Source organism: Nelumbo lutea, chromosome 6 (genome assembly GCF_056320005.1).
Source record: "Nelumbo lutea isolate HS-2025 chromosome 6, American lotus-T2T, whole genome shotgun sequence".
NCBI classification, from domain to species: Eukaryota; Viridiplantae; Streptophyta; class Magnoliopsida; order Proteales; family Nelumbonaceae; genus Nelumbo; species Nelumbo lutea.
The window spans coordinates 4,515,675-4,538,078 of record NC_142689.1 but is presented as its reverse complement, the minus strand read 5'-3'; the positions used below and the strand labels follow the sequence as shown (position 1 = coordinate 4,538,078).

General features: G+C 37.4%; 3 protein-coding genes across 3 annotated transcripts; 2 read left to right on the top strand and 1 right to left on the bottom strand.

Annotated features, from left to right (window-relative positions):
• Window positions 1-910: 910 nt before the first annotated feature.
• HSP60-3A (heat shock protein 60-3A) lies at window positions 911-9,909 on the top strand. The gene is made up of 18 exons (XM_088948435.1): window positions 911-1,220; window positions 1,357-1,378; window positions 1,713-1,844; window positions 2,465-2,624; window positions 4,868-5,043; window positions 5,246-5,341; window positions 5,439-5,543; window positions 6,098-6,184; window positions 6,324-6,413; window positions 6,735-6,815; window positions 6,900-6,968; window positions 7,036-7,113; window positions 8,565-8,660; window positions 8,739-8,838; window positions 8,913-9,016; window positions 9,098-9,203; window positions 9,338-9,416; window positions 9,504-9,909. The coding sequence occupies exons 1-18, from the start codon at window positions 1,183-1,185 to the stop codon at window positions 9,607-9,609; spliced, it is 1,725 nt and encodes a 574-aa protein (XP_088804561.1). The 5' UTR covers window positions 911-1,182; the 3' UTR covers window positions 9,610-9,909.
• Window positions 9,910-16,033: 6,124 nt separating this feature from the next.
• On the top strand, window positions 16,034-18,566 carry LOC148846941 (putative leucine-rich repeat receptor-like protein kinase At1g68400). Its single transcript, XM_088950321.1, has 2 exons — window positions 16,034-17,397; window positions 17,610-18,566. The coding sequence occupies exons 1-2, from the start codon at window positions 16,128-16,130 to the stop codon at window positions 18,296-18,298; spliced, it is 1,959 nt and encodes a 652-aa protein (XP_088806447.1). The 5' UTR covers window positions 16,034-16,127; the 3' UTR covers window positions 18,299-18,566.
• A 2,784-nt stretch (window positions 18,567-21,350) lies between these two features.
• On the bottom strand, window positions 21,351-22,109 carry LOC148846940 (LOB domain-containing protein 9-like). The gene is made up of 2 exons (XM_088949466.1): window positions 21,696-22,109; window positions 21,351-21,545 (listed from the first exon to the last, which is right to left on the bottom strand). Exons 1-2 carry the CDS (start codon window positions 22,107-22,109, stop codon window positions 21,351-21,353), a joined length of 609 nt encoding a protein of 202 aa, XP_088805592.1.
• Window positions 22,110-22,404: the final 295 nt, after the last annotated feature.

Genomic DNA, 22,404 nt, shown 5'->3' with positions numbered 1-22,404 from the left:
TATTTTTTATAGTAGTCTAAATATAGAATTATGGATATCCTCAAATTTTACTATATTTTTTTTGTACTTTTGTGTGTAAAACTAATTCTGATATTTTACACTTACTTTTTGTTTAATAAGATAAATATATGATATTATACATGTGTTTGAATGTTTTTTTGCAAGTTGTATGCATTTTTTTTATTTTTGTATTTTTATATTTTATTAATTTTTATTATTTATTTATGATGTTAAATTTTAATACATTTAACCCAAAAGTTAAACTATTTATTATTAATTTTTGTATTTCATTTTTGGCTAGTCCTAAATTATGTATTTCATTTTCATTATCAATAAAAAAAATTGTTGTTTATTACACTTATTTTTTAATTTGATTATGTAAATGTGTCTACTTTTTCCATAATTTTTGTAATTTTCTAAATTTATTTTTATTTAAAAAATTTATTACATGATTATGTCTTCATATATTAATCAATTTAATTTGGATGTTGAATTGCTTAACCACCACTTGGATAAAGAATGGTTTTGTTTTGGAGTCAATTTTAAAATACATGGATTTATGCTGACAAAAATATTGACATAGATCTAATTAGTAGCGTTTATTAGTGAAAAATAACTTAAAAATATAGGATTTAATAAGAGAAAATGGGATTTAATACCTTAAGTATAAGATTTAATTAGAGGAGATTAAATGAGGTGGAAATTAACAATTTAAGTTACATTTTCAACCCTTTCAATTAGACATGGATTAAATACACAAATATAAACATTTTAATAGTCATTAAAACTAACATTAAAGCTTTTATACCCTTTCACAAGCAAATAAATAATGGATAATTTTATTCCAAACAAACTTACACAATACATTCTCACTTTTATATATAGTATAGATTTGTAAATTATATATTATGAAGCACATTAGAGTCCACATCTGTTGACTACATCACTTTGTTGGTTCATCCAGCTGCACATTAGGAACAATCTCCCATAATAAGGTGGAACCGTGGAAGTGGAAAGTTGGAAACCAAGGAGAATCCGAGAGCTGCATGTAGTCTGGTGTACAAGCATTATATGTGGTTTACCTCCAAAACCCTGTAAAAATCTCACCGAATAACCGGCGAAACCTAAAACCCTAACCATCTCAACCAAAATCTCTCTCTCTCTCTCTCTCCTCTTCCCGCCATGTATCGAGTAGCTGCAAGCGTAGCCTCTTCGATCAGGTGTGTATGCGTCGTTTGAGGTCACCAAAACTTCTACTTTTTTCTGTAATTCATCTCCACCGCCGTTTCATTTCGTGTATATTTCGTTTGGATATTTTTAAAATTTTTATTACTCAAATTTCATGTTTTCCCACAGGTCGTCTACTTCGAAGAAACTGGTACTTTATCACTTTGTCACCACCTTTGGTTGTTATTATTTATTTTTTGGATTTTCCCTTCAATGTGGATTGATGCTGAGCTACTACTTGGAGGAACCATCTACATTCAATTAATAGTAAAAAAAATTGCATTGATCTGATGATCAACTATCATGTCTTCACATCAATGCAAAATTTGGGTTCTGGCGTGCTCAATGTTGTTGCGTCCGGTCATTTTCATATGCATATTTTTTTTTATCCTCTTTTTCATTAATGTTTCTACTTTAATGGGGAGGATTATCTAGTTTATGTCTATTTGAGTATGACTTTCTTGTTAATAATCTATCGTGTAAAGGTATATAGTATAGTTCTCCTTAGCAGAAACTATGCTGCGAAGGAGATCAACTTTGGGATTGGCGCTCGGGCGGCCATGCTACAGGGTGTTGCTGAGCTTGCTGAAGCAGTAAAAGTTACAATGGGGCCAAAGGTAACGTTTTTCTTCCTCCCTTTCTTTTTTTTTTTTTTTTTTTCCTTTTTTCTTTCTGAGTGGCCTTCGGCAAGCAACAAAACTAGCTAATTTTCAAGAAGCATTGGTGAATGTTTTTGAGAATTTAGAGAGATCATTATAGATAGTTTGATATGGAATATCCTATTCTAGGATACTGGTAAAAAATATCCTATTCTAGGATCTACAGTTGTTCTTTGTAATCTGTCATCAACCATATGCCATTTTGGGGAAGATCTACAGCATTCGCAGAAGTTGCATAGTTGCTATGTCCACATATAGAAATAGGTTCCACTTGTGGGGCTGGAAAACAGTTGAAGATGCTTTACTGTGAATATTTGGAAGGAAAATTAGAAGAAACAATTTTTTTGGGCAGGAAATTTCGTCTTCTAGGTTCAAGCAGGATTCTTATTGATATAATTAATTTCTCTTGAGGACTGAGGCCTATTATTACATAATATCCTAACACATCTGAGAAATGTTCTAGAGTCCAAGTGATACATGATTGTGTGTTATAAAGGCAAATGAAAGCCTTCAGGCTAGAATGAAGTTGCTGATATTTTTCTACTGCCTGCTGTCTTCTTTCCTTCCATTCTATCTAGGGCCGTAATGTGATCATTGAGAAAAGTCATGGAGGTCCCAAGGTAACGAAGGATGGTGTCACTGTTGCCAAAAGCATCAAATTCAAGGAAAAAGCTAAAAATGTTGGTGCAGACCTTGTAAAGCAGGTTGCCAAAGCCACTAATGCCACTGCGGGAGATGGTAACTTCTTAATGTTATTTCTTGTCTCTATGGTTAACCTGTTCCAATTTTACCAATTAATCCACCCCTTCCTGTTTTGTAACATGAAGGGGTTGAATTTACTCTATTTGTGCTTTTGGACCTCATACCAAGGTTCAAAGTATCGATACGTATCGTCTGATATGTATCATGCCGATGGATTCCTGATACACCCTTCCAGGGGTTGTATTGGGTCAGACACTGGTTCAGAGGGTAGCCGGGCCTTAAACCGGCCCCTCTGAACCAGTTTCGAAAAAAAAAATAAAACCTAAAAAAATACCAATACAACCTTGCCTTATACAACAAGAGTTCATGCTTTTACTATTCCTTCTAGTCACTTACTGAAAAATTTTCAACTAGAATAGGGTTACCTTATGGGAATTGCAAATAGATGCTCTAGTTATAGATAATACGTTTAATTAGGTCATGCATGCTAACTTTCTCAATGTTTTACTTGCCTTTAGTAGAGCAGAATGTCAGAAGAGGGTTCATGCTTTGTTATGGGCCCGGGCATAGGATCTCGTCACGAGTTGATCCACGGGGAGAACCTCGAGTTTCCCCTTGCCCCTCCCTTTTCGTGCAGACCCTATCGTGGCGACCTAAGGGGTGATTTGTCCAAGAGATCACCCTAACTCTCCTTTACTATTCTCTTTGACTGAAATTCTGGATGCCTTTATTCAATAACAGTGGCTCCTTAAATAGGAGATTACAAGAGTCCTGCTCTTAGGGAGACTCCTTGCTGAATAGGGAGACCTCCAACTCTATATTGATAAGATAAGACTGATAAGATAAGATAAGTCTCTCTTAATCCTAATCTAATAAGATAAGATAATCTAATCTACTAACTTAATAAGATAAGATAACAAGATAGTCTAATCTAATCTACTGAATGGATAAGACTGTTGCTGCCGAATTGGATAGGATGAGAACACCGGATCATTGCTGCTGCTGCTCCCAATACGCGTCCACATCATGCTTCCAGCTGTGTCTAGTTGGGACTTGGGATGAGCCAGAATTTTAGTGATGTAGTAAAATCAGAATAAAATGGAAAGAGCTAACAAAAGTAGGATTATAAGACTATGAGAGTCCCAATGTTACACATCATGGACTATGAGAGTCCTCTATTGGCTGATTGGCTTCTCTTACTAAGGAATCAATTATGGAGTTTACTGATTTGGGCACCATCTGAACAAGGTCTTCATATTAGATGCCAAATATTTGGTCTCTCATGGTGCATGCAAGTATAGCAATAAATCTCTTTGATTGCCCATTTGTCCATCTATAACAACCTGTGAATGTCACTCTACAATCAGCCTTTCCTAGTCCAGAGACTTGGGTAATCTCAGCTCTTGAAGAAGGGAGAGCAGCTCTGCATATCCAGAGTATCCTGTGCCAATGGGACCAGTGTAAATGATCAAGATTTCTCCTATGTTAAATTTGAATACTTTTTCAATCCCTGATCTCCTCTCCCCAGGTTCCCTAAGTTACATCAATCAGGATTGAGTTTTATGCTGCCTTGTTGAGGGGGATCCTAAAGGCATGAATTGTGTCTACTGAAGTTGATGAAGCCACATATTGCCATCCCCTGACAATGTCATCAACAATGGCTATTGCTAGGGGTGGATATGAGCTGAGCTGAGCTGAATTTATTATTTCAGTTCGACAGAAAAGCAGAAGACTCAAATTAGGGCTTGAGCTTGACTCAAGCTAGAAATACTACCTCAAGTTCAGCTCGACTCAAAAGCTCATGTTTGACCTTGGGTTGGCTCGACCTCAACAGTGAGCCAGGCTTCATATAAAAACTTAAAAATTATGTATATAATTTATTTCTTATTATACATATGAAAAGTTAAAAATATTATATATAAGCTTGATTAGGCTCGTGGGCTTCACAAGCTGAGCTTCTTACTATTTGTGCTTGTCTCAATTAGCAATTCAGCCTATATATTGGCCTCAAGTTCAGTTCAAAGCTCAATTTGTACTAAGTTAAATCAAACTTTTTGTGAGCTGAGATTGAATGGATGGCGAATAGTTAGACTCGTGTCCACCCATAGCTATTGCTGCATTTCAATTTATTGTTTGATGCATAGAATAAGAGCTTATGAAGTTATGATACTGATATCAGCATCTGATCTTGTGATTATTAATGAATATCTGATCTTTATATGATGCATCCCTATGTAGAAGTATCTAATCATGGAAGATATTCCCCCTATTGGCTACAGGTACCACTTGTGCAACAGTCCTCACTCAGGCGATACTTACTGAAGGCTGTAAGTCAGTGGCAGCTGGTTCAAATGTAATGGATCTGCGCCATGGTATTAATATGGCAGTAGATGCTGTCATATCTCACTTGAAAAGCAGAGCATTGATGATATGCACACCAGAAGAAATTGCCCAGGTACTAAAGCTTGTAAATAAATTTAAAGCTTATTTACTGTTATTTATCATCTTCAATGCTTTTATTTTCCATTTCCAACCTTTCTCTCTTTTTACTTTGTATTAATGCTGCATTCTAGGGGAATTTGTTTGTTATTCATATGCCTCTATTTGGTTTTTACACTTGCATATTCGCTGCACTGATTGATCATATCTCAAAACAGGTGGCAACTATCTCTGCAAATGGTGAACGCGATATTGGGGAATTGATAGCCAGAGCGATGGAGAAAGTTGGGAAGGAAGGTGCCATCACTGTTGCTGTAAGCACACATATTCACTTATTTTTATTTCTAATCAAATGGAGTTTGTACAATTTGATACTAAGATGCAATTTGTCTGAATTTGTAAATTTTGCAGGATGGAAATACTTTGGATAATGAATTGGAAGTTGTAGAAGGGATGAAGCTAGCTAGGGGATATATATCTCCTTATTTTATTACTAACGAGAAGACTCAGAAATGTGTAAGTAAAGATCAATTTTTTGTGGTTGTATACAATGTTTTACTTCAAACTCTAAATTATCAACTATAAAAGTTTCTATTTGGTTTTATTAGAAACTTTCAAATTGCTGAGTTGTAAAAGACTATGCAAAGCAATAGAACCATCATATTTTTTACTATGTAATTTTTTAAATTCCTCTGAAAGAAGGATGCAGCTGATATAGTAAGGGCCATAAAGGGTGCAAGTTGGATGCCCAGTTTGAAGAATTTCAACTATATTGGGTTCAGTTCCATTGACCATTGAAATTTAATAGATTCCCAAACCCAACACAATCCAAGATTTACTTACCCATTACCCAATCCCAACCCCCCATCTAAGGTGTTGGGAAGGAGGAGTGGACCAGTTGCATTTTTTTCTTTAATTATTTTTGCTTGGAGGATGCAGCTGAGATCTAAGGTTTAAATGCTTTCTTTTTTCACTTTTTACTTCTGGTGATAATCACATTTTGTGACTGCACAAATATGCGTGGTCAGAGGGTTTAACATGTTTGAATATTGTGATTCATTTGTAGGCAGGAACTGGAAAATCCTCTGATTCTCATTCATGACAAGAAAATTTCAGACATGAACTCACTCGTGAGAATATTGGAGTTAGCTGTGAGGGTAATGGCCTCTCTTCATGATGGATTATTTTCCCTGAGAGCATTTATCTTATTCTACCTTGTGCAATTGTGATTGAGGAACTTCTTTTAAAAGTTAAGTAATAATCTCTTTTTTCTCATGATCAATATTTCTATTACAGAAGAACAGAGCCCTTCTGGTTGTGGCTGAAGATGTTGAAGGTGATGCACTGGCAATGCTTGTATTAAACAAACACCGTGCTGGAGTTAAGGTAATTGATTGTTTTCCAGCTCTCTGTTGTATTTTATTTCCAGGTTGGGTGGTGCAAAACTTCCAGTATGTACCTTGTAGTGATGGGGTTCAGTATTTTAGTGATTGATGCTTTTTTTTTTTGTCTTTCTCAAATAATCTTTTATTGTAGATTATGTGATTTCCACGGGGCATACTGCTGCTAAGAATGACATTCTTTTTTCAAGCATGCATGATTTCATGCTTTTGTCTCTGTTCTGTGTCAAGCTCAGTTCATATCTTTAAATTATCGGCTTTCACAACTCACCAGAGAAAATTTTGGTGTTTTCTTCATTGACTGTAGGTTTGTGCCATCAAAGCCCCTGGTTTTGGAGAAAACAGGAGAGCAAATTTGGAAGATCTTGCCATTCTTACTGGAGGAGAGGTTAGATGCAATAAGCTACCTTAGTGTTTTTGTTGTAGATTTGCTGAAGGGATATAATGTAATATTCAATATACATATATGCAGGTTATCTCTGAAGATTGTGGTTTGAGTCTTGATAAAGCCCAAGTTGAAATGCTTGGGACTGCTAAAAGGGTATGTAATATACATTTCTGCTTGCATTAACCTTCTATGGGAGTCAACTTATTTTTATTTCTAACAGGTCACAATATCTATTGATGACACCATTATTCTACATGGTGGTGGTGACAAGAAACTGATTGAAGAAAGATGTGAGCAGGTAATCACTTCATCAACCAAAATTTTGTGCTTTTGTTTTTTTATCTGGTGCCTAAGTGAAGAGCAGAAAATTGAATAAAAGTATAAAACTTCAACTGTTTATCAGTGATTATGCCCAACATTTATGGTGACTAATGTGACATTTGGCTAGATTTTAATACATTTTCAGTGGTTTGGTTAACCTGTAGAGTTATATGTACAATAAGCATGTTACCCTTCTTAGGGTACATGCATGTTTTTAATATTAAGATCTTTTCTATTTTTATGTAAGACTACAGTATAAATGAAAAAGAAAATACGAAGATAATTAAGTTCACTTGGTAATTCTTTGTCCTACTGTGTTCTATTTCTAATCTGTGTTAAGGCCATTACCCGATGTTGTCCTGTCTATCTGGGGCCTTGGGAGGGGTAGATTGGATATGGACCTAACCTCCAGCATTTTTGCAGATTGACAACTCTCAGACTTGTGAAACCTGCATTCTCATACTTGTCAGCCTGAGATTTTACCACCATACCAAGCAGTGGCCCCTCATTTTTAGCTCATTTTGTTCTTTATTTATCAAGGAAATTGCTTGTGTTGATGGAAATCATAGCCCAATGTTTATTGTTTGTTGTGAGACCTGTGTTATCACTTATCGTGTACCTGAATTGCATGCCTAATTCTTAACAACTTAATATGTTCATTATTCCCTTTAGGAGTTCTTGCTGCAGTCTAATTTTACGTGTGACATGAAATGATGAAATTGATGTACCGTGACAGAAAATCATTTTGGCTGTTACTGAAGTTACCTTTAGTATTGATATTCCCCTCTGATTTCTGGAAAAAAGGTTGCACATCAAGAGAGAACAGTGGAGAGATTCCTGATTTCCACATTTTCCTTGTTGATCTGCACCCCCTCCCCAAGAAACAGAACACCTCATTAAAAGAAGTACGAACTCATTGGCAGATGGTCTAGCTAGACAAGGGGTGAACAGAAATTCTATATTTTGGGCTGTATTGTAATCGTTTTTTTGGTGTTCAATGGTTGTTGCTGGGAGCTAAGACTGTTTAGCTCCCTTGCTCTGTAACCTTTCATATTAATAATTCTAATAATTCACAGTTATTGATAAAAAAAAAATCAATGTCGGATAATTCCATTTCTGCTTCCCTCAAGACCACCTATAAAGTGGAAAACTGAGGATGTGCAGTTTCATCTATGGTGTCCAAATTCCATAAACTGAAATACAGTTGGTGGATGTTGTCTCCACCCACTGACCTGGTATCAAATCCTGCCTTTACCCTCCCCAATCTCTCCAAGTTTGCGTAGCACAATGGAAAAGAAGAATAAGTAAATATGATGTTATTCAACCCGAATGCTAAGAGGAATATGTTTATTTAATCATGCAAACACCCATAAATAACAAAGCAGTAGTGCTGAGAATGACAAATACTGATACGAGTATGGTTAACAGCTTAGGACATCCATAGAGAAAAGCACTGCCATGTTTGACAAGGAGAAGGCACAGGAGCGGTTGTCTAAGTTATCTGGAGGTGTTGCTGTTTTCAAGGTTTATATCTATCCCTTACTGCAATCTGCATTGGCTAATATTTAGGTGCTTATATTAAAACTTTCCCATGTTTTCCAGGTAGGAGGGGCTAGTGAGGCAGAGGTTGGAGAAAGAAAAGATAGGGTTACGGATGCATTAAATGCTACACGGGCAGCTGTTGAAGAGGGCATTGTGCCAGGTAGAATTATAATGGTTATGCAATGGATAAACATGTTTCTTTATTCACAAGCAGATCTTGATTGTTTTTGACAGGTGGAGGTGTGGCACTCTTGTATGCTTCAAAAGCACTGGAGAACCTTGAAACTTCAAACAGTGACAAAAAACGGGGAATCCAAATAATTCAGGATGCAGTGAAGGTCTGCTGCCTTTCTGATATCTGTCATTTTCAATGGTTATCTATAAATTGTTTCTAAAAATGGAGGGCTGGTTTGCTGTAGGCACCTACATTCACAATAGCTTCAAATGCTGGTGTTGATGGTTCGGTGGTTCTTGGCAAACTATTGGAACAAGAAGATTTTAATCTGGGCTATGACGCAGCTAGAGGTTTGGTCCTTTTTCGTTGTAATTTTAATATGCATGGACACAAGTTGGAATGTTTATTTGCTATGCTTATTGACACTATTATAATTGATACAATGCTAACCTTGGTGCAATGGGTGTTTCCTGTGCTGAATCAGGTGAGTATGTTGACATGGTGAAGGCTGGAATTATAGATCCTCTCAAGGTCGTCAGAACTGCCTTAGTGGATGCTGCCAGGTGAACATTAAAATCTATTTATGTAGGTATTCTTACAGATCTATAATCCTTCACTATACTTGAAAAATCTTTATTTTTGAATTGCAGTGTATCTTTACTATTGACAACAAGTGAGGCAGCAGTTGTGGACCATCCAGATGCAAGTAGCTCAGTGCCAAATCGTATGCCGGTAATGGATGATATGGATTACTGAAGGGGGCCAGGCCATGAATCAATTCAGGATGTTAAGCTTGGGCATTCTCTGGAATTTTTTCCCCTTTTAACTGTAATTTATCTGAGTTGCAAATGTCTGGATCCGCGAGTGTAAGAGGGGAAGTAATGTGTGAAGTAAGGTTTTGACTGCTGATAGAAAAGAAAAGTTGGTCTCTTAATTCAAGTGTATTGGACTTTTAACATCATGATAAATCTGAGAAACAGAGAAGAGAAGTGAAAGAGGAAGAAACAACATTGGTTGCGAAAAAGCATGAATGCAATAACATCAAAATTTTGTTTATATTGTTTTAGTTGAATGACATGCATTCCTGTTCTCCTGAAATTCAAAAACAAGGGAGGGAAATTGGAACATAATGAATCTAAATGTAATTTGCTTGAAGATGATGAATGTTGTTTTTTATTTGGTTGGAGTAGGGCGCGTGGGCAAAGCTGAAGCCGCTGTTACTCCACACCGGTTTATTTTAAGTATTGTTACGAAGTCAATGTCAAGGATTGGAAGCTGCAATACTCTTATGCTGTTAGGGGCCGACCCGTGATTAATAACAGTTGCGGAGCCCCACCCTTAATAGAGCACTGTTTGGTTCTGTTCGCGTTGTTTTTGTTTCCTATTTCCCAGGGCTAGCTGAGGATGAGGGAACACCAAACCTAAGGGGGAGAGATGAATCACAGAATCAGGCAATTATTATTATTATTATTATTATTATTTTTTTTTTTTTTTTTTTGTTTGGGCTTCTTATGGTCTTGTGAAGAATGGGGAGAACGACATTTTATGGGGATTCATTCCTCACATTCTCTTGAACACCCTGGGCCCCTCTTGAGTGCCAATGGGACCCTTGTACAATAACTGTAGTACATGACAGCCGAACATCGAGGACGCCCTTGCCTCCAAGGTAGGGGTATGATGAAATATTTTGGGATATAGTAATCAACCAACCCAACATGACATTCAGAGCCATCAAGGACAGACCTCTCAACCTACTTCATGACTTTTAACTATCAAACAAAAGATAAAGTGAAATAAAATAAACGAAAAAAAACCCTAATTAATGACTGATCTACTAAAAGACAAATCAATAGGTTTTTCAGTTCAGCTACTATGAACCGCTGCCACACAAGCTGGGGAAGTCTGTTTAGTTTACCCCCTTTTCTTTTGCTTTTTTTTTTTCTTTGTTTAATTTTTTGTATTTAGAATTTTACAGAAAAACAAATGATCACTATTCACTAGGGTACATTTATATTTAAACTATAAATATAATATAGTTATAATATATACGTTATATTTATATTTGGGCAGGTTCGGGATTGAGAGAAAAATTAGCATTAACTTTCTAGGCCAGATGGGCCAGTTAGTTTTGAATGGGCCCTACTCTCACTTGAGGGCCGGGCTCGGGATTGGGCCTTAAAAAAATCTGTTAATGAAGAGTAAAACCCGGCCTGGCCCGGCCATGAACCAGTTTAATATATATACATATATACTGCAAATTAGTCTCATCATCAATCAATTACCAAGTGCCAAAATTGAAGACAATAATACCAGACTAATAAACATTTGATGATTAGAGAGCCTGCAAATGGCGTCTGGTCATTGGTGAGGTTGATGTTTCAACTTTGAAGAGGTGCTTCAACGATTCCAAGGTTGTTTCCATCACCTTACTGGGAGGCTGTTATGTTATCAAGCAAAGGCAAATTCAGTTCTCTTCCTATAGCTTGTTTTGTTATGACAGAATGAAAGAAATTTTTGAATTTTTCTTAAGAAAATCCCAAAATAAGCGTTTGATTGGCCAATTAAATAAACTGACAGGGACCCACTACAGTATATTCTTAATTCCAAAAGTCGTCTTTTAAATAGTAGTTATTTTTCCTGTAAAATTATCTGAAACTGCAATATTTAGTGCAAATTGCAACCGCAAAGTGGGGTAGCAGATGGGACCTGGTAACTGCTTGTTTTACTAAAGCTTTTCTTGGCAATTATATACCCTTAAGAAAATAGAGATTTTCCTTCAATTTTTGCTATTCTTTCACTGTCTCTTGGCAACCAAACAAAGGTTACAGTAGTGTGGTCATAACTACATTTTCTTTCCTCTTGTATCTATATTTGCATTCCAACCTAAAGTTTGTTCTGAAAATTTTCTTATGTTTTTTTGATTACATGTTTTTTACTTTCTCTGTTATGTGTATCAATCAGAAAAAAGATGTCAAATATAGCTATAACATACCTTCTTTCCTTCAGATTCTTATGTATGTTTCTGATTAGTTTGCAGAAAAAGCACCAAGAGGCAATTAGTGGATTCCTAATTTGTCAAGGCTGAGCTTGTTTCTCTCCAAGACAGATATTTAAGCCTTTTCAGTTGAAATATTTTAGTTATTATTTTTTTTTTCTCTTTTATTGTTTTGCAGTGAAAGCTTTGTTTTCCATCCATTCTAATTTGTTTTTATGTAAAAGAAAATTAGACAATGATAGCAAAGTTTTCATCACAAAAATGGAAAAACAGAGCCCAAATGTTTCACCCTTAATAATTTCCTGCCCCTTTTACATTCAAACAAATGAAGCCCAAAAGACAATTTTATCTATCCAGTTTAATAGTATTGTCATTTATTCTCTTCACAAATTTCTTTTATAGTTTTTCCCTCAGGTAGTCTAGCTTTGACAATCTACAAATAAATACAAGAAAGGTAAGCACAGAAATAACTTTAGAATTTTACATGACTTTCATAGCTTTATATAGAAACTTCTTTTTATAAATTAGGACATTCATTTAAAATATTGTATTGAAATATGTTGATATGATGGAATGGATTTATAATAAATTAATATGAAAAAGATTTCCTGGGTCAGGTAGGGATATTCCCTACATAATTACTCCTACTCGAGCCATGTGGAAGAACCATCTAGCCGATTGGACCATCCATCATATACAGAGATAGCCACGTGTCTAATCCTATAGTCTACATCATGAACTCCATACCTTGCTTTTCTCTTCCCCTTTTTTCCCAACCACATAAATCAAATCAAAGTTCCAAAACATCCCGAACTCACTATTTAGATGTCTGTTCACTTGGTCCATCTGGAATCAATTAATGTTTTTAGCCTCTAGTACTTGAAGTTCCCTTTGTAGATGTATGTTCACTTAGTTAAAAATAACCCCAGCAAAAATAACTGCAATAGCCCAAAAGTAATATCTAAAATGGGATGGGTCCATAGTGCTAAAGAACCAGATCAAAATGCCTCTTCAGCTCCTCGTGTCAACTAGTGAGTCCTTTCCAGGACCTACAAAAAATATGGTCCGACATGTTCAATGCTCTATCATCTCCACAGCATGTAGTTCCATTTCTAGAGGGCCATTTGTGTCAGGGATGCGGGTCCCTCTTCATGCAAGAAAAGACCCATCCTTGGTGCATTTCAATTTTCAACCATGCCATAAAACCCTACTTTAAGCTCCACAAAACCCCTCCATTCAAAGGTTGCATCTACATTTCCCATTTGATCTCTGCCCAAATATATATATTAGAGATCATATTCGAGACACCCTGTGAACAACTGCCAGTGGATCAAGTATATATCATTTCTCTTCATTAAGAAAAGGTTTTATTTGAAACACGTGGAAAGGAATTCTGAGTTGAATTTATTTCCATCAATTGAGGGTCAGGAGAACATGGGGACTCCTCTTTTAGCCCTAAATTAAGTTGTGATATGGCAGATTATTGTTATTTTATTTATATCTGTTTTGAACGTAGAATACCCATCTTTTAAGGGGTGTTCATGAAAAAAAAAAACAAAAATCAAATCAAACCAATGAAATTGAATCAAAATATTCATTTAATTTAGAACACTTGAGAGAGCGGTAAAGAATGCAAAAAGAGCTAAGAGTGTAGATAGTGCTAGATCAATGAAAGTTCGAGATTAACTCAAGATATAAGATACCTTTTCCCCTTTGATCATGGGGCTCTTAAATATGGGTGTTCTTGTCAAATCAGGCGTAACCGCCACTGGACTTCTGTCGTAGCTGTTATTTGTTAGGGTTGTGCAGGTAACCGTTGCAGAGTACTACTCAATCAGATGAGTGACATGTCCCGGAAAAGACAGACACACCACTACCTGTCGAGAGACATGAGTGCAGTCTACCAGGCTGACAGGGACTGCGCCGTTAGTCAGGGGACGTGATGCAGTCTGACGGGTACGGTCTTGTCAGATAGAAGCTTCATGAAAATGTTGCGTTGCTTAGTAGCGAGCTATCCTGTTACGAGCTGCCATGTAGCGAGCTCCTAGAGGTATTTCAAGGTGATTTTGCCTGAGGTTTCCTTTGGGGCAATTCTCCTACCTAAATATTGGAGTGACCTGGTTATCCTATCTCGCGAGCTGGGATAGACTTGTCTTGGAGTATTCCCTTTCAGTACATCAGGGGTCTTTGAGCTCGCGCTGTAGCGAGCTCATCTTGTGGCGAGTTATAATGTAGCAAGCTGTCATGCGAGCTCGTTACTTAGTCGCAACCAGACTGTTATACTGAGCTGTCATTTGTGTTGAGTCACGTCTACGTGTCACATTCTGAGGAGGTTGGGTCAAATCACCCTCCATCAATACTAGTTTGATTTCAGTAAACTAATACTAAAAACCAACAATTAATCAAATAGATCAATATCTATATATTATATATTATTAATAATATAATATATTGCATATATTTTTAGTATTTATATTATAAATAAAAAAAAACCAAAAAATAAACTGAACTGGTTAACTGATTAATTGATTGGTTTTGATTTTCGATTTTCCAAAAACCAAAAGACCAATAAGATTTATAAAAAAGGCCAACGATTAACCAAATTGTGAGCACCTCTAGTCTCTTGATTTGGAATAGGGTTAAAACCTTTAGTTTCATCACTTGTCTTAAGGGGCAAAATTATAATTAATATAGATTTTAATGTTGGGGAAAAAAGTTCTGAGAGTACCCTTATAGGAGGTGGCCCATGTCCTAATATAGTGGTCCTCTTTTCTCTGAAAATTTATATGGTGCCTCCTCCATGAGAAAATCCTGGCTGGCTCTTGATAAATTTTGTACTTTGTAATACTTTTAGTCAAGGTAAAGACAATTACCCTAGCACTATTCCTACCAGCTATTTTTGGGTCTTGAAAGGGGTAGGTTAGATATGGACATAACCTACCTTTGGAATTTTGTCTTCTTTTGTTGAGTGGTTGTTCTTAATTGAGAACTTGTCACCCCAACATTTTATTGAAATCTAACATTAACCATTTGAGTGGAGTTGTAAATTATGAAATTAGGTGAGAAAAAAAAAGTTGATTGTAGGTTTATTTTAGAAGAAAGAATAATTTTCATCAAGCTAGATGAGCCACAAATGGATTCTAAAATTGTTTAATTAACTATCCCGACATGTACCAGGATAGGGTGGGTCAGGTTTTGTATGTGTCCAATCTTGTGGGGGGGGGGGGGTCAGATTTTTGTGCAATGTCAATACATTATAAATTTGGAATATGTTGTGTTATATGTCATTCTTAAACTTCCATGGAATCAGCATTTAAAATATTTTATATAGATAGATATGAACTTTAGTATTTTTGAGATGGTGATGGTGATGTTATTGAAAGAAAAATACTAAAGAGATTTTAAACTTAAAAAAAAAGACTTAAAATTCAGGGATATTATTGATTTCTAATCAACTTTTTAGGGGCGGAATGATCATCGATCCCAATATCTATCTTATCATGTTGCCCAAGTTTTGATAATGCCTGTGTAAGCTTAGAATATTTTCAGCTTCTATTCCATATTCCAACTGTAGACTTATTCATGAATTGGGCTTAGGCTTAACAGACCTGGTTCAAAATCTTAACTCGAAGCAGTGTAAAATGTTAGCTAAATTTTCAACCGGGCTTCACACAGACTTGCCGAGGCAGTTGAACATGGAGAAGTCAAAAGTTTTCCCGACATCAGGCTATTTCATCTCCACCAGAAAAATACAATATTAAAAAAAAAAAAAACTTTGTATCTTTTCTAGAAATATTTACCCTATCCCTTTTTCGTACCATACTCGGACTGAGTTAGTTATTATATTCATTAATATTCCACTTTTTATCAGCCCCACTTCTTGCACTGACGCCCCAAATGGGTCGGGTATTATCAAATCGGGTCCATTCTCAACCCGACCTGTTACGGTGCATGATGCATCTGTACGCTGAAAAATTCCTCGCAGTTCGATTCGAACAATCCAGATTGCATCCAGCGGTTTATCCATCGTTTCTTTTAACCTTTTTCTTCCTTTAATTTAATTTTTACTGCTAGCCTGCATTGCATATTAGCCACTTGTCCAGACTCCCAAGTCCTAAATTCCTAATGTAACGTTAATAAACGTCATTTTACCTTTTTGTCCTTTTCTTTTCCTTCTATTATATGAACTAGTACAGAACTGTCTCCCTTGTTTTGTTTTCTCTCTACCTAAACCCTCACCTCCCGCACACAAGGAACAGAGCAACTTACGAGAGCACCCATGAAGCTCTGGACTCTGCTCACAGTCTTCCTGCCCTCCTTCTTCTTCTCCTTTCTGTCTCTCTGTTCTCTCTCCTTCTGTAATCCTGATTTCGACGCGCTTTTAGATTTCAAGTCTGCTTCTGACCACTTCAACTCCCTCTCCTCCTGGTCCAACTCGTCAGACCCCTGCTCCGGCTCATGGCTCGGCGTCAGCTGCAGAAAAAACAACCGCCGTGTTACCCGCCTCATCCTCCAGAATCTCAACCTTACCGGCCCCATCCACAGCCTAACTCCCCTCACCCACCTCAGACTTCTCAGCCTCAAAAACAATGCCCTCTCCTCTTCCTCCTTGAACTTCTCCTCCTGGACCAACATGAAGCTTCTCTTCCTCTCCCACAACCAATTCTCCGGTAACTTTCCCGCTGGCATTTCCCAGCTCCATCGTCTCCGCCGCCTCGACCTCTCCCACAACCGTCTCTCAGGTCACATTCCCATGGTCGAGCTTAACCGCTTGCCGCACTTGCTAACTCTTCGCCTGGAAGCCAATTCTTTCAGTGGAACACTATCCTCGCTCTTTGTGCCGGTTATAGACTTGAACGTTTCAAGCAACAATCTTTCCGGCCAAATTCCGATATCTCTTTCCTCGTTCGCAGCTTCTTCATTTGCCGACAACAAGAATCTCTGCGGGAAGCCGTTACCGTACAAGTGCTCGAATCGAACGATCCTGAGTGATCCGGTCCCAGTGAAGATCTCCCAGGAACAAGGAAAGAAGCTGAGTCATCGTGTAGTACTTTCCATTGTAGTTGTGGATGTGTCGGTGGTCGTGGCGGTGATTGTTTTTTTCTACTGCTGCTGGAAGCGACGAACCAGACATTATCAGAGAGGCGTTGGCGGAGAGAAAATGAGGAGAGAACCAGAGAAGAGACACGGGTATGGGTATGAAGGAAGGTACCGCGGATGGAGCCTGCGTGAGGATGAGGAGACGGTCATCTTCGAAGGGTGCAAAAAGGGTCTAAGAGTGGATGATCTTTTGAAATCTTCGGCGGAGATGCTGGGGAAGGGGATTGTAGGGACCACTTACAAAGTAGTGATGGACGGTGGGGATGTCTTCGTGGTGAAGCGGGCGAGGGAAAGGAGGAAGAGGAAGGAGTTCGATGGGTTGCTGAGAGAGATTGGTAGGCTGAGACATTCCAATATCGTCAACCTCAGAGCTTACTTGTGCTCCAAAGAAGAGTTGCTGCTTGTCTACGATTACCTCCCGAATGGAAGCCTCTACTCTCTCTTACACGGTCTGTTTCTGTTTGTTCACTACCTACTTGAATATCATTCCATCTTCTTCTTCTTCTTCTTCCTATGAATTATTATGAATAAAAGAAGATGTAAGCCTGAATGATGAAATTTACAGTCAGAGAATGAATTGAGGATCTAATAATTCACAAGCTCCATGCAATTTCTTCTTTGAATCAGTGACGAACTAACAGAGAATTGAAGAATGTTGCAGGAAATCGAGGACCCGGAAGAACTCCACTAGATTGGACTACAAGGCTTAAACTGGTGTCGGACTCAGCTAAGGGACTGGCATTCCTGCACAGCGAATGCAAATCGAAGTTGGAACACGGACACCTGACATCGTCGAACATCATTATTGATCAAGCGGGGAATGCCTGCATTTCTGACTTCGCGCTGCACCAGCTCTTCCTCGCACCATCAACATCATCAAACAATGCGTACAAGGCCCCGGAATTAACGCTTAATAACAACTGCAACATAAACAACTCAAGGAAAATTAGCAATAAATCCGATGTTTATAGCTTCGGAGTCATTCTGCTTGAGATACTGACAGGGAAAATGGCAACAATAAGCGAAGGAGAAACATGTCCAGCCAAGTGGGCGCAGCGTGTTGTGAGAGAGGAATGGACGTCGGAGGTGTTTGATATTGAGCTACTGCGATACAAAGGCATGGAAGAAGAGATGATGGCCCTGCTGCAAGTGGCCTTGCTTTGCTTGGCCCCAATGCCACAAGATCGTCCTAAGATGAGTGTGGTGCATAGGATGATCGACGATATCAGGGCGAGGGGACGTAGAAACCTGAGGACGACCCTTTCTGTTTCTCCCCTAAATATTGGGCCCTCTTCTGATTCATCTCCTTCTCTGTCAGAGGATACCCCCAACTTCACTAGCAGCAGCTGAGCTCTAGATGATGGATTGCCTCATTAAATTAAATTAAATTTCTAGCTAGCCATGCGACGACCCGAGTCCCATCCATTAATGGAGAATCTGCCTAGCTAGCTATATTAATTAGTTTTATATTAGTTCAACCGTGTGGCTGTATCTCGATATTTAGTTTTATTATCCATTTTGATGGAGAAAATCTTCATTGTTTGTAATAATTATCACTATTTATTGTTTTTGTTTATTTTGTTCTCTACATGAATTATTAATTTGCTTATTCAACGCATTTGAAGTCTGCAGGGTTTAATTATCATCATTTATCAGATACTTGGGGGTGGGGGTGTCCAGTCCTCATCACCTTCTTCTTCAACTGCTGATGAGTGATGACTGATGAGCAAATTGAAGATTGGGTTTCGCATGATTCTTGATTTTAATATATATGGAGAGAGAGAGAGAGAGAGAGAGAAAAAGAAGATGAATCCAAAAAGGGTTCACATGATTCTTGATTTTATGCATGAAAGCTTAGTAAAGATGGGTTAGTTCCATTAATAGGGTGTGAATGGGTTGGCGCCGGGCCCTTGTCCCCTGCCCTCAAACTCTAGTGCAAGAGGCTTTACGTTTTAGGTAGAGACCGACCTATTTCTACTTTCTATCACCCCAGGGCCCAGTCCATGCTCCCAATAGTTTATGAATTTATTATTTTCCTCTGCTTTTGGTTTTGTTTTTGTTTTTTTTTTTTTAATTATTCAACGTTTTGGATTTTGGTCAGTCTTGTTGACATCTAAAGTTTCCATTTTTATTATTTTTTCAGAAAAGTAAGTAAAAAAGGAGAATGAAGAGGCTTGACTTAGTGTTTAATGTTGACAGCCATTAACATTAATTTGGTGGAACGAGGAAGGATAGCTAGCTAGCACTACGCTCCACTCTCTTAGCCTTGTGAAGAATACCGTATGTGGAATTAATGTTCCCCGAGTATGATGATGTAGGGGCTCAAATAAAGGCATATAATCAATTAATTTGCTTAATTTTCTCTACCCAAAAAAATCAAATAATTTGCATTCTAGGTTATATGTTACGAGGAAGTTGCGGATGGGAGCTAGGCTGGTCCACAAACATCAAACACAGCTTGCAGTTGCAGGACCTCTCACAATAGTGTTATTTTGTGAGAAATAACATACTCGATGCATCCATATCACATATTATTTTATTTTTTCAAATTAACAAACGTTTTATCAAAGCGAGAAAAAAAAGTAGAGAGAGAGAGAGAGAGAAGAGGAGAATATATATAGGGCTGTCAATGGAAAAAGTTTGGTCTAGGCTGGCTCTTTGAGCTGTCTTGGGCACCATGGTTTTCAAGACTGGACCGGATGGTCAGGTGACTAGTTCCATTTTTCTTCAAAACTGGAATTTTGCTGAAAATACATTCTTTTGGTCAGCAAACCGCTGACTCAGGCGGTTGAACCATTTAAACCAACTTACAACAGCACATGATGAGAAGAAGAGGAAGAAAAAGAGAGAAGAAATGATGAGTAATCTGTCTCTCTCTCTCTCTCTATAACAATTTAACAAGCTGCATTTGAAGTAACGAGAATAATATGGGATTCAATATCTGGCACAACAGTACAAACAAGAGAGCACTCAATATTAATTAAAGAAAAGGTAACATATATAAGTAAGTAATTAAAGAAATGTAAGTTGTCACTATATGCCTTTGTTTTTTCTTCTTTAAAGCTGAAGAATGGAATCTACCATAAGCTTATTAGCAGCTACCTTATTCTAAATTTATGGTTGTGGAAATTGCATGCCTCCTCCACTTTGTTTTCCATACGCTACTTCTGTATCTTGCAGGCCTTGTTGGTGGGAGAAGATACTGTAATCACATATATATTTTGGCTTTTCCGCCGAACATGGTTGATGATCATCACTGACTTTTTCTTCAGGCGTTGAATCAACACTACATACAATTCATTAATTAATGGAGTAAAATAATTAATCACTAACAAATTGACCAAATTGATACAACTCCATAGATAGATGACAAATAGTTTGTTTTTAATGTTTGTGCCTATATTTATCCTAGTGCATTATGAATATCATATTCAACGATTTTGTTACAACCACCAGAAACTGGTATCGTGTTTTTTGGTGAAGCTAAAAATTATTCCTTAGGCTCAGTTTGTTCATATATATAGTGCAAATTTTATTTGCATTAGTACTGTATGTAAATGTATGAAAGTGCAAACAGGCTAGGTGTAATTTTTGCTTCACTTGTGCTTAAGATTTGATATTGTCTCGAGTTGGGATCTGTTCCTCACAGAGCGCATCTCACACTGACTTGATCACAGCAGGTTTAGCCGTGCATCTGAAATAACTTCGTACTTGACAATATTTATTCATGGGAAGATGTTCTTAATGCATAGTTGAAATGTGTTTTATGGTCGGTGTGAGGTGCACTCTGTGAGGAGCAGGTCCCAATTCCATTGTCTTGCTTGTGAGAAATAAAATTAAGGGCAATTTGGGTGGGCCCGAGCTGATGATTTACTGAATTTTGAATGCTTTTTGGGCCCGATGCTTTGTATATTGTTCAAATGGGGTTCCCCGCTTGCACCCTTGCAAAATGATGTGGTTCCTACTTCCCACCTTATATAAAAGAAAAGGGAGGTAAGGAGAGAATCACTTGTATTTGGGAGTGAGGTAGAAAGTAAGATGGTGCGATCCCCACTTTGCATCAATTTTCGAGATGCAAGATTTGCGCTTCTAACAAATACAAATGAGAGTAAAAGTATAACTTAATGTATAATAGATAGGAGCATAAATCATATTTAAAAACAAACGGATGCAATACTGAATCAGTGCAAAATTTGTATTCGGTTTAAATTTGCACTATTAAGTTTGGCTCTTTTACTTTGAGACGACGTTCTAACTTCTAATAATTAAACATCTCAAGACCGGGTTATCATGCAACTACATGTATTCTATCTATTAGAAGATCTAATCCTTATCCACAATGCGAATAAATTCGTAGAATTAGATACATACAGGCAAGCAAAAGAAAACTGAACTAATTAATTTACCTGAATACTTGCACATTATTGTTTGCAGGAGGCATGTTATTGAAATAAACATTTATTTCTTGATCAGAGGAGTTGAAATCGAAAGGAGGCTTAATGTCTTCAAATTCTTGTAAAATGAAACTAGTGTAAGCATTTGCCGTTTGATCATCACCAAACTTTTCCATGCTTCCTCCATTATAAGCATTAATTGGCTGTCAAGATACACAGAGCTTGCTAAGTGCTAATTACTTCCATGAATCAACCTATTTTATTTCTGGGAAGCAGGAATCATGAGATGAATTAAATAGTAAAAATAAAATCAACAGGATTAATGAAGGCTACACAACACACCATTTTCTTACCAGTGATGAAGATGAAGCAATTTGAAACCATCGTAACTGTTGTAACTTCTGGGGTTCTTCCTGTTGTCGATAGTAAGATAGTTGTTGGTTGATGATATGAAGCTCCTTCTTGTAAGCATCTATCTGGGAAATAAGTTTGTGGACAAGACCGAAGGAACCCAGCACTGGATCGACCCTTCTTGCCTCAGCCTCGAACATTATTGACTGAGCGGCTGCTTTCCTTTGATATGGCTCTATGTTTCTCAAAATCCTTACGATGTTGGCAACACCATACAGTTTGTGAACGTTGACAAAGTCTTGATACAGTTTAGCAGGAAAATACTGCGCCAAGGGGCAGCCTTTCTTACACTTCTTCCGCTGGTACTTGCATGCAGCACAGCCATGGCCTGCATGACCAGTACTCTTTTCATTCATTTTCATATATAGCTTTGATCGATAGCTGGATATGTAATACAAGATTAAAGTAAGAGAGCAATGAATAACGCAGAATGAAATCGATCGACGAGATACTGAATATATAGATAGAGAACGAGGAAGGGAATAAAGCAGGAGTGATGGGAGTAATTTCTATTTCTGTTCACGAAATATGCATTTGGAGCGAAGAGGAGAATTCATGAAGGACAAATAAAGAAACTAAAATATATTGTTAATTTATGAAATAAATGTGGTGAACCGAATCCAAACGGAGTTGATTTAATTGCCATAATGG

Coding starts and splice junctions, on each gene's coding strand:
- HSP60-3A (XM_088948435.1), top strand. CDS start 1,183: ATGTATCGAGTAGCTGCAAGCGTAGCCTCTTCGATCAG. Junction 6,185..6,323: donor TATTGGAGTTAGCTGTGAGG/GTAATGGCCTCT, acceptor TTTCTATTACAG/AAGAACAGAGCCCTTCTGGT. Junction 8,839..8,912: donor TGAAGAGGGCATTGTGCCAG/GTAGAATTATAA, acceptor TGTTTTTGACAG/GTGGAGGTGTGGCACTCTTG.
- LOC148846941 (XM_088950321.1), top strand. CDS start 16,128: ATGAAGCTCTGGACTCTGCTCACAGTCTTCCTGCCCTCCTTCTTCTTC. Junction 17,398..17,609: donor CCTCTACTCTCTCTTACACG/GTCTGTTTCTGT, acceptor AGAATGTTGCAG/GAAATCGAGGACCCGGAAGA.
- LOC148846940 (XM_088949466.1), bottom strand. CDS start 22,109: ATGAATGAAAAGAGTACTGGTCATGCAGGCCATGGCTGTGCTGCATGC. Junction 21,546..21,695: donor TTGCTTCATCTTCATCACTG/GTAAGAAAATGG, acceptor GTATCTTGACAG/CCAATTAATGCTTATAATGG.